This window comes from Mytilus californianus, unplaced genomic scaffold, assembly GCF_021869535.1.
Source record: "Mytilus californianus isolate M0D057914Y unplaced genomic scaffold, xbMytCali1.0.p SCAF_7, whole genome shotgun sequence".
Lineage (NCBI taxonomy): Eukaryota > Metazoa > Mollusca > Bivalvia > Mytilida > Mytilidae > Mytilus > Mytilus californianus.
This window is the reverse complement of record NW_026262723.1, coordinates 55,256,824-55,269,454: the sequence shown is the minus strand read 5'-3', so window position 1 is coordinate 55,269,454 and position 12,631 is coordinate 55,256,824. Positions and strand designations below refer to the sequence as shown.

General features: G+C 33.5%; 1 protein-coding gene across 1 annotated transcript in view; it reads right to left on the bottom strand.

The window, feature by feature from the left end:
- Window positions 1-1,716: 1,716 nt before the first annotated feature.
- The window catches only part of LOC127709445 (uncharacterized), a 12,913-nt gene continuing 1,998 nt past the window's right edge, over window positions 1,717-12,631 (bottom strand). The window contains exons 2-5 of the mRNA XM_052214999.1: window positions 11,478-11,786; window positions 5,516-5,572; window positions 4,930-5,014; window positions 1,717-2,575 (exon numbers count right to left, since the gene is read on the bottom strand). Of these exons, the coding sequence (XP_052070959.1) occupies window positions 2,065-2,575; window positions 4,930-5,014; window positions 5,516-5,572; window positions 11,478-11,786 (962 nt within the window). The 3' untranslated portion in view covers window positions 1,717-2,064. The remainder of the gene's footprint in view (window positions 2,576-4,929; window positions 5,015-5,515; window positions 5,573-11,477; window positions 11,787-12,631) is intronic.

Sequence of the window (12,631 nt, the reverse complement as noted above, 5' to 3'; positions counted from 1 at the left end):
GAAACAAAATAATTCATGTTTTCAGAATTTTTCTTCTCTCAATGTTTTCTGTTTGATGTAATGTTTAGACTGAATTTAAACATATATCTGAATGTAAAACAAATGCATCATTTTGGAAGTATTAAACAGGAAGGATCAACGATATCATGTTTAACAACTAAACGAAAAATGCAAGTCAAATCGAATTAGGTATTGGTCCTTTTATATTACCTTTAATATATAGATTGACCAAATGTCATTCTAATAACGGATTTATAGCCCAAAACACAAAAGTTAAACTAGGCGGACGGACGAACGGACGGAACGATCGACCGACTGACAAATAAACGGACAATGTTTACTGTAAATGCGTCATTCATTGTCGTGGTGGTGCATACAAATCCTTCAATTTTTCATATAAAAATAGACTTCTCAGGATCCTCATTTTTCAATATCCTTCCAAATGCTTGCGAAAGTTTACTTACCACGAGTAACACGACAGCCGGGTGCAACTAGTGGAGCAGGATCTGATTACCTGAGATCACCCCGAGTTTTTAGTGGGATTCATGTTGCTCGGTCTTCATGGTCTTTGTAATTTTTTGTGCACTTGGTTGTCTTGTCATCGTCTTTCATTTTTGTCATGTCAGTTTATCTCGACTTACCGTTTTGAATATCTCCCTGGCATCTTCAGTCTCTTTTTTTCAAACTCTTCCCTAATAAACCATCAAATAGACAAAGGCAACATATACTTGCATCGCATATTCCTGGAGTTTTATATGAAATACAAGAATATAATATTTCTAGTTTTGATATTCAATAACATTTACAATTTTCGTGGATTCAATTGTATCATCCGCACATTCCGCTTGATTCATAACAGACGATTGTATCCTTTTTCACCGGTTGTCCAGGTCTTAGCTTCTATTAAAAAATACATATACATCTACGGAAATCTGCGAATATATTTACCTAACTTTACACAAGTGAACGCATATTGTATACGCATGTTGGTTTTTTTTTTTTTAAAACTTTTGAATAAAAAAAATAAATGAAAACAACACGTTATTTTCATGCATCCGAATCGCTTTTCTGGATTTATTTCATCCCAAAAGTCGAATATGTGAAAGCTAAAGATGTGTCAGAACCGAAACAGTTGAAGAGCTATATGACCAAAAAGGGCCTAAAAAATAGCCAAATACCATCTAAGGTCAACTTTCCCCGTGGGAGTTGAGACCATGAGTTAAAAGGGATCAAATATTATAATGTATTTATTGTACTGTTGCATCATATATTTAATGTTATTTTCATCAAAGTTTATAGCAAATAATACACGGCGGATTAAGAGGAGGAGGCAAATGACAAATAGAATAGGGCTGTATAAAGTGGGAGCAAGATTTCCCTAGTCGTCTATGGTAGAACAGTTGTGCATTATGTTGCATTTTTCTGATTTTTGCTGCTGTCACTGTCTCGAGACCCTTTTTAAAACTCCCGGGTCCATTATAGTAGTATATAAAAAAACATACATATATGTTTATACGTTTAATTGCTTACTACAATTTAATGGTTTTTTCTCATTTTGAAGGCCATATGATGTCCTATAATTTCTAAAATCAAAGTAATTTGAACTCTGGGGGATAGTTGTCTCATTGGCAATCATACCACATCTCCTTATTCTCATATAAAATATTATTAACTGTAAAACAAAGGAATCATGAAATGATATTGAAAAAAAGATTTTGAGTCCCCTGTACGCGTTTTCAGGTTTTTTATTTATCTTAATACTGTAAGTTTATGGTAAAATGTATTCCCTATGAGTTTATGGTCAAATGTATTCCGAACAGAAAATCGGCATTTAATTTTAAAGTGTTAAATGATCAACAGAATAATAATTTTGGTGTGACTTTTTGTCCTTCACTCATGTTTTGAACATTTATAAAATAAATAACGTCAGTTTTAAATGCCAATAAAAATACTTAGAAAACAATTATTGTATTAATGCCATCCGTCTTTGGATTTATTACATATACAGAACTTAACATATCTTTGCTTATGACATGGTAAGTTACCGTAAACCAGTTATTGTTATCATTGTTTGTCTTGAATAGCGCAATGCTCATATGTATTATCGCTTCTAACATTTCGTTTTCCGCTGCTTGCAACATCATATAATCCGTCAAATGTTCGACTATAAATAGGAATGTTTTCTGTCTCGTTGTAGCCGTTATATATTGTGGTATCGTTCATTTTAGTTGTGTCATACGCAGAACATTCATTCGGTATAATCGATCCACCAATGTCGTAAGAGCGAATATCTTTAACAACCGTACTTTGTGGTTTCGCTAGATCATATGGAAAGGCACTCCCAGTATCAGACGTTAGAGGCTTTGCTAATTCATACGCAATCACGTTTTCCTTGTTTTTCGATTGATCAGAAACCGAAGTTCCTTTACACAAATCAATGTCTATATATTCATGAACAGCCAGGGAAGCATCTATTTTTGTTGTACTCCTTACTTTATTTGTTTTACCGATATTGATACTGTCAGATTTGCGACTTGTGTTATCGTTGTTGAGTGTTCGTTGGTTTTCTGTTTGTCTGTAAATAAATGAGACACTATATTATAGTATTCATTTTTTGTTTGTAAGCAATTTCAATATAAAAAAAAGGAGATGTATGATTGTCAATGTGACAACTATCCACCACAGTTCAGACGAAGTGGATGGAAGCAATTATAGGCAATCGTACGGCCTTAAACTATGAGAAAAACCCATACTATATAGTCGGCTATAAGAGGCCCCGATATGAAAAATATGAAACAATTCAATTGAGAAAACAAACGGCCTAATTTATAACAAAACAATTTACGAAAAACAATTACGAAAAACAAATATGACAGACATAAACCAACGACATCGACTGAACTACAGGCTCCTGACTTCGGACAGACACATATAGAGCGTGACAGGGTTGAACCAGTTTGCTGGCGTCAAACCCTCCCCTTAAATTGGGACAGCTGGGTAACAGTACCCAATATGAACAAACTATGAATATCAGTTGAAAACAGCTTAACTCATCAGATCGATACAAAGTAGAAAAACAGCCAACAAAAACACAGATCGGACGTAGTAGGGTATTTATACCTCCCCACAACAACAAAAAAACACAAAGTACAGATCTGAGAGCACTCGCAGTTACTAAAAGCTAGTTCAAAGCCAATAACAACTAATTACAAAATCGTTTTTCTTAGACTGAAATGTCAATCAGTACACATCCAATGGATTAAATGTAAAGACGTCATTAACAGTCAGATAAAAAACATGACGTTGTACAATGCCAAGCTAAAGGTATCGACAGATTGTAGAACCGTGAATGTGCATTTGTATATAACAATAATATCAAGTTTAGTTTTGGTAGTGACGATAAAGATTTTACAGAGGCAGAAAATATCAAACAGAAAATCATAAATGATCAGTCGAAGAAAATACCGACAACACCATGGTCAAGAAGCGAAATTACGAAAAGGCGAACAAGTTTATGAAACGTTACTCGGGATACAAAAGACTAAGAAATACGAACATAACCAAATCATCGAGGATCTCAGGTACTCATAAATGGTAGGTGGCACCCCTCATGACATATATTTCTTTTTATATAAAATCTCATTCCATGAATTCACAATCGAGGAAAAGAGGATTGGATTGCAGCGGCTATGTAATTTGGAACATATCCGTAATAATCTGTAATGTCGATATTCAGATATTTATATATTTCATAACGTCTAATTCCTACTGCCGCAAATAAACAGTGCTAATAAATTTGATTTCTGCTTTCCAATAAGCTAGTGCTGTGAAAAGTTTCGTGTGGAAAATATGAAAAAGTATTGAGGAGATGACCCATTTTTGGCTATTATTTTTTTAGTTTAAGGGAAGTCATTGATGTCTCATTGATGACATTTTTTTTTAATTCGTATATTAAATTCATGAAATATAATCATCATTCCTAATTTGCAGATTTTACAAAGCAAATGCGTAACTGTCTCAATTTTGTCTTTAGCTAAAATTTATGATAATTCAAATACAAAAATTTAACCCCAACACATATTTATTATAAAAATAAAATGTGCCGTGGTATGTCTGTAACATTTCAGAATTGAGATCAATGACTTTCGTAACTTTTTACGGTCTTTTACTGTTTGAAAATTGTAACTAATTTGATTCATAATAGCGTGTTAAGAGTTGCAGATATATTGGATCGTGATTGCGTTTTTTCTGTATTATGTGGTTCATCATGTCTTTGTGTTTTTTTTTTTTCTGTTGTGTACTGTTTCAGAACTGTTATCTTCATTTCTAACTTGTACTACATTTGTGAGGGGTAAAACGGCATGGTATTTATGTTTGTAAGGTTAATATTAAGTTTGATGTTTAAAGAAAGATTGCCTTCAAAAAGTATTGTTCGAAAATGTTGAAAAATTCCACCTACTACTCTCGTGCGAAATGATATTATAAAATTGTGAGAATGGAAATGGGGAATATGTCAAAGAGACAACAACCCGACCAAAAAGCAGAAAACAGCCGAAAACCACCAATAGGTCTTCAACACAGCGAGAAAATCCCGCACCCGGAGGCGGGCTTCAGCTGGCCCCTAAATAAAAATGTGTACTAGTTCAGTGAAAATGGACGTGATATTAAACTCCAAAACATATAAATGAGCTAAAATAAAAAAAAAAAACATACAAGACTAACAAAGGCCAGAGGCTCCTGACTTGGGACAGGCGCAAAATTGCGGCGGGGTTAAACATTATGGTTTCGACAGGTTCCATTTATGAAAATCCTCTGCAGTTTCGTGTTTTGAATGTGTCTGTCTTTCACGTATACTCGATGCATTGTTTAATGTATAGATTGATTTTATAATTTATAAGGCTGACTTAAAATATTAATTGTAGTAGATACCGTTTGAATATGCATATCCCGGCAATGATTAGACAGGCAATCAATCCAACACAAGCAGCAATGGCCACGGCCACAAGTGTCAAGTCTGTTAAAACAAAAAATTATAATTTTCCTTAGGTTTTGAAATTTTTTTCTATCTGATTCTCATATGTTTAAAATATAATTTAGACTTGGACGATTTAGAGATTTACATCTTTGGCTTTCAAATTCAGAGTTTGAGCGTTACGGTTAAAGGCAAATCCGGAGAATCGCTTCAGACGCACGAAATTAATAAAGTGTTATTTGTCATTCATTTATGAATATTATTTGTTGAGAAGAAAAGAAAATGCAATGCGACAAGAGCTGACATCTGGTTACAATTTTTTTTTTTGGTAAATAGAAATATCATGTACACAGTTTTGTGGTATTTTGGATAAAAATGAATGTCAGTGAAACATTAGAAAAACTAATTATGATAATTTCCTGTTGTCCATGTTACTATAGTCACGTCACTGACGAGTCTTTTTAAGAGGAAACGCGCGTCTGGCGTACACACTGTTAATTCTCGTATCTATGATGAATTTATCTATATCTAGTTTATACTTACCAACAATTTCCTCCGTGTTATATGGGACAGTACTGTACTCATTTATTGATGGTAATTCTACAATAAATACGAAACAGTATCAGATTTTAATAAACAAAAATGCTTCAAGAGTAAATTGGTGAAAGAATTTTTTTTTTGGAAGAGTTGACTCAAAAATCCAATCGTTTGACCTGTGTCTGCATTATGTACATGCATGCCTATGCCGACAGACAAAAAAGAAAACAAACGCCGTCTAAGATTAAATGTCTTCAAACTGTTCTCTATTCATTTTTTTTTTTACTTAATTACAACATTTATTCCAGTACATATAACATGTATAAGGGTTGAAATACCTGATTATGTCATTGCCCTGTCTTTCGTCGTAATTATCTTTATTACAGTTACTGTAGTAGTAGTTTTGTACAATCTACCGTGCGAAACCCTCGTGGGAAGTTAGTGTCGTTAAACACCTTGTAGTTGTCAAAAGGTCGACAGTCCGTCAGTCCATCAGTCTGTCCGCCAGTCCGTCTGTCGTTCCTGTTCTTGTCATCTCAATACCTCTGAAACCACGCAACAACATTTCATGAAGCTTTGTAAATGGTAAGGACCTACTATGTTGATGTGCATATCGACAGGAAATTATGATTCAAATTATTTTTACTGAGTTTTGCCCTTTTGAAATTAGAATGTTGGCATACATATACTTCTGCAGCAGTTTTTTCTTCGCAACGCCTCTGAAACCACACAACAAAATTTCATGAAACTACAGACATACTATGTAGATGTGCATATCAACAGGAAATTATGATTTATTGTTTTTTGTCTAGTAGTTATGCCTATTTGAACTTATAATTTGGCCATGATTTACTACTGGAATAGTTTGTCAGCGCAACTCCTCTGAAACCACAGATTATGTAGACGTGCAAATTCACAAGAACATTTTTTCATTTTACTTTTGTGGGAGTAACGAGTCTTTGAACTTAGGAATCTGATTAGATTTTGTTTGCCCAGTGAAAATGTGGGGGCGTGGGGTATGTGAGCGTGCTTACAAAGATTCTGTTATTGCATTTTAAACTATATGCTCTATCGATATCGTAAAGTTGTTTAAGGGGAGTGACGCGACTCGAATACTTCCACGCCACTGCAATGTCAATAACTTACAACTACCTAATTGCACTGTAATACAACTTGATATCGCATTCTTTTAGCTTTTGACAACGAAAATAATATGTTTAATTACTGGGAGATACAAATGGTAGATACATTAGTATAAGTCTTGGAGTCATTTAACTTTCACTACAAACCAGTAAAAGTCTGAAATGGCCTATGTCTGTACTTGACTGTACTGATGTTTACTCGATCAGTCTGAATTGGTCTGAAATTTACTTGATATTACTCGACTGTAGTCTGAACCATACTTAACAGTCTGAACTTGTTCTCGACCTTTACTCGACCAGTACTTTACCATTTTATAAGTGTCTGAACCATTCTCGACCAAGTTTGAACCATGCTCGACCTAGTCTGAACCATGCTCTACCTAGTCTGAACCATACTCGACCAAGTCTTAACCATCCTAGACCTAATTCTGTATCTATCTATCTATTGTATTTCATCAATTTAGGAACTAATTTTTAGTTATTTCCCTTGGCTATAAATTTGAACAACAATTTGAAATCCAAAATGTAAATGTATTTAATATAGCATTGAAACCAAAATTTCTCAATAAACATAATATAAATCTTCAACACCATATTCATCATATATATCACCTCTAAAATAAAAAAAAACAAAATGATCAAAGGAATGATTTCTGGTCCGATTAAAAAAATATCATGCAATGCATGTAAAATAAGTTTTTAGTTAAATGAATTTTTATATACATGATCATGTTCACATTGCATTATGTACATCAAAAATACTAGAACTTTCGATCTTTATAAAAATATCTTAAATGTTATTCAAAACTTTTTGAATGTTCAGATATATATTTTGTGGTTACTGAAAATTTTCAACAATAACTTAAGCCTGGTAAAAATTTAGGTAAACGGACAGAAAGTCACAAGTCACAAATTTGATGGGAAAAAAAGTCACACGTCAGGACAAAAATTCACAAATAATTTGTTTATAATTGTTTGAATATATAAGAATAAGAACATGAAATAATTACTTTTTATTACATTTATTCATGTTATACAGTTAAGGAAATTGGTGAAATGCCTTGAAAAATGAAGATTTATCAAATTAAATCATGTTTTCTTAACAATTTTTTGATCATTATTGATTTTTTAGAAGACATTTTTGTTTACAAAATTGCTTTTATATATTAAAAGAAAAATACAAAAATGTTGTTGTTCTGTGACTTCTGTCCTACATTCTAAATTGATGGTGTCAGTCGAGTTTATCTAATAAGGCAATGAACTTTTTTTTTTAATTGTAAACAAAGCTAATTACTAAATTTTAAAAATGACACCCTTGTTTTGTAACACCAAGAATTTAATATTATAGAACTTCCATAGCAATCCTTGATAACCTTTTAAAAAAGAAATTGTGTTCCAAAGTTTCAGTAAAAAATTAGAATGATAAATAAAGTTTTGTCAAAATTTAAGACATGGCACATACGAAGCACCTTCATAACGTTAAATTACCTCAGTACAGGTGTGTTTTACAGGTAAATAGAAGTTCTATTTTTAGTTCACCTGGCCCGAAGAGCCAAGTTAGCTTTTCACATCACTTGGTGTCCGTCGTCCGTCGTCGTCGTCGTCGTTAACTTTTTACATTTTGAACTTCTTCTAGAGAACCACAAAATGGAATGAAACCAAACATGACATGAATGTTCCTTATGAGGTGCTGACCAAGAGTTGTTACTTTGAAGCCGATCAATCATCCGAGATGGCCGCCAGCGGGGGACTTCATTTAACATGGGACCCTATGGACAATACATACAAATGTCTTCTTTAAGGGAACCACTAAATGGAATGAAACCAAACATGGCATGAATGTTCCTTATTAGGTGTTGACCAAGTGTTGTTACTTTGAAGCCGATCCATCATCCAAGATGGCCGCCAGCGGAGGACATCGTTTAACATAGGACCCTATGGGAAATACATACAAATGTCTTCTTTTAGAGAACCACTGAATGGAATGAAACCAAACATAGCATGAATGTTCCTTATGAGGTGCTGACAAAGTGTTGTTACTTTGAAGACGATCCATCATTCAACATGGCCGCAAGCAGTGGACTTAGTTTAACATAGGACCCTATGGGAAATACATATAAATAAACTAATCATAGATACCAGGATAAATGTCTTCATTTAGAGAACCACTAAATGGAATGAAATAAAACATGGCATGAATGTTCCTTATGAGGTGCTGACCAAGTGTTGTAACTTTGAAGGCGTTCTATCCTCCAAGATGGCCGCCAGCTTGGGACTTCGTTTTACATAGGACCCTATGGACAATACATACAAATGTCTTCTTCAAGAGAACAACTGAATGGAATGAAACCAAACATTGCATGAATATTCCTTATGAGGTGCTGACTAAGTGTTGTTACTATGTAGCTGATCCAATATTCAAGATGGCCGCCAGATAGGGACTTAGTTTAACATAGGACCCTATGGTAAATACATACAAATGTCTTCTTTTAGAGAACCACTGAATGGAATGAAACCAAAAATAGCATGAATGTTACTTATGATGTGTTGACCAATTGTTGTTACTTTGAAGCCGATTCATTATCCAAGATGGCCGCCAGAGAGGGACTTAGTTTAACATAGGACCCTATGGGAAATACATACAAATGTCTTCTTTTAGAGAACCACTAAATGGAATGAAATAAAACATGGCACGAATGCTCCTTATGAGGTGCTGACCAAGTTTTGTAACTTTGCAGGCGATCAATCATTCAAGATGGCCGCCAGTGGGGACTTAGTTTAACATAGGACCCTATGGGAATTACATACAAATGTTTTCTTTAAGAAAACAACTGAAAAGAATGAAACCAAACATGGCATGAATGTTCCTAATGAGGTGCTGACCAAGTCTTGTTACTTTGTAGCCAATCAATCATCCAAGATGGCTGCCAGCGGGGAACCTAGTTTAACAAATAACCCTATGTGAAATACATACAAAAGTCTTCCTTTGAAGAACCACTGAATGGAATGAAACCAAACATGGTAGGAATGTTCCTTATGAGGTGCTGACCAAGTGTTGTTACTTTGTAGCAAATCCATCAACCAAGATGGCTGCCAATGGGGGACTTAGTTTAACAAAGGACCCTATGGGAAATATATACAAATGTTTTCTTCTAGAAAACCACTTAATGGATTGAAACCAAACATTGTATGAATGTTTCTTTTGAGGTGCTGACCAAGTGTTGTTACTTTGTAGCTGATTTGTCATTGTCCTTATAAAGTCATTTTCTACAATTTCAATGAATTTATTGGTAATTTCTGCTTTTGATTAAATTACGGGGCCAATGTTAAACCAAATTTGACCTCAATCATTATTAGAGTATCTGTTATGATTTTTATCTATTTTTACAAGATTTCCAAAACCAAAGTAGAATCAGGTGAGCGAAACAGGCTCTTGAGAGCCTTTAGTTTCTTTAAACTCGTGTATTATTTTTCTAGTGGGTTCAAAAGTCCTTGCGATTTAAGTTTTACAACATCTTGTTTAATTTTCAAAGGATGTTAATTAAAATTTATTACTATCTGACCAAGTGTGCTCTTTTTGATGAATGTGTCCCGAGCAGGAGGTATTACTTTATAGTTTACCTCTGATCAGAAGAACAATTTTAATCATTTTTTAAATTGTTTATCCCTTTTAGATATGTTTATATATATAATATTATTCAGTCTTTTTTTTTACCAAGACTCAGACTTAAAGATTTGATAAATCTGAAAATCATGCAAGGATGTAAAAATCTGTAAAAATATATCTTTACTTTATTGTGGCTGTTGTCATATCAGTTAAAAAGAAAGTTATATAAACAGTTAAAATTAAAAAAAGTAGAGGTTATTGGTCAAGTATGGTTCAGACTGGTCGAGTATTGTTCAGACCTTTGGTCGAGTATGGTTCAGACTGAAAAAATAGGTCGAGAACTGGTCGAGTGGTCGAGAATGGGTTAAGAATGTTTCAGACTGGTCGAGTAATAGTTCAGACTTTTTTCAATGACAAAGATAAGGTTCAAGTACAAATCAGTACAGTCGAGTATGATTAAGATTGGGGTCGAGTAATATCAAGTAAATTTCAGACCAATTTAGACTGGTCGAGTAAAAATCAGTACAGTCGAGTACAGATATAGGCCATTTCAGACTTTTACTGGTTTGTAGTATTTTAATTGACACCTTATTTGTTGCACAGGTTTTGGCGATGTGTATCTCGTGTCGTTAGGTTGCTGAATCTTTAAAGTTTATCTGTTATGGCCTCTCATTTCTAATATCTTAATATTGTAGTAAGTAAGTGTAGAAGTTTTATGAAACATTGTTCATTGTCATTCTTTTCTTTAGATAGTCATTTAGCATTTTAATTCATCATCTTTGAGTTGATTAGCCATTTTAACTCAATTTGTGCTAAATATTCGATATAACAATAAAATTATATAACCAAAAGGAAATCCAACGAATGGTTAAATTACTCCAAAAGTTAACAAACAGGGAAAGTCCGCCTCAAAGTTTGCCCGTAACTCATATGTTAATTGCTGCTATTTGACTTCATTATTTACCTAGACAGTGTTTAAGATGTGTTCGCTAGTTTTAGATATGATTAAATAATATAAGGGAGGGAAATGTTGATGAATCAACGATATGAAAACACAAATTAACTATTATCTACGTATCACCATATACAAAATAAAATAGATAAGGATCAAAACTATATGGAATCCTTTAAATAGCGCGCACACACAAACACTATTGAGTTTTTACCTTTTGAGTGTATAATGAATAGTTGGAGACAAATTTGTTTAATATTCACTAACCTGTACAAGAATATTCTAAAACAATATCTTTATTGTAAATCATGCATTCCTGTCCCTTAGAGCCAATTACGGCATGTGGATTGACATCGCATATTGAAAATATATCGTCTTTACACAGGTTTAACAAATTTTCCTTAGTATTGTTTTCTATTCCTTTGCATTCAATATTTGAGGTTTCGAGTGCTGGTTCAAAATCTAAGTGAAAGTCGCTTGTGTCAAGATACAATGATGGACAGCCATCTATTGTGAAATTGTCATCAATGTCCAAACAATGTTCTTGAAAGAATCGATCCTCTGAAATGTCTTCCCCTGAAATGAAACATTTAGCACATGTTGATGAAAACTTTCTTTTTTGTTACACTTGATTCTAATAGACCCAATTGGGAAGCAATAATTCGATTTTAATGACCTAATAGATATATTTATCCTGAATAAAGTCTTCTGTCATTCTTCTTCCATATTGAGCAAACGGTAATGTAAATATTTCTGTTTGTGTGACCGTTCATTTTGGTGTCTTCTTTGCGGTCCGTGTTTCAACTATATCGATTTCTTTGAAAATTTGGATTGAAACAACTTAACCTGAAATGACCGGATATAAATTGCCGAATAAAAACAATGTATGTACATTGTCAAAAATACCGAATTTATTTGTATTCGCTATGAAACAAGAGAAATGCTCGACATTGTACATATATTGTATATACATGAATATTTAATTTATTTATCCTGTGCGAAATCTAACAGATTGACAAATTAGACAAAACTTTGTTAGCAACTTTATTTGAACATTATTGATTATTCGCTAAGCATTTCTTTTTCACGAAACTGATCTTACAAATAAAAATGTTTCTGAAAAAGATTTAGCCTTAAAGTTTGATTTGAAAAAGATTGTGTAAATATGTACATGTTTGCTAAGATTACAAATAAACGCATCATAGAATCAAGGAGTGAAATTTTGTACCCCAGACGCGCGTTTCGTCTACAAAAGACTCACCAGTGACGCTCGAATCAAAAAGATAACTAGAGACTCTAAAGAGCCTGTGTCGCTCACCTTGGTCTATGTGTATATTCAACAAAGGACACTCTCCAACATTGTAGACTAGAATAGAATAGAATTCATGACAAAAATCTCTGTTTTGTTGATCTCGTATTGC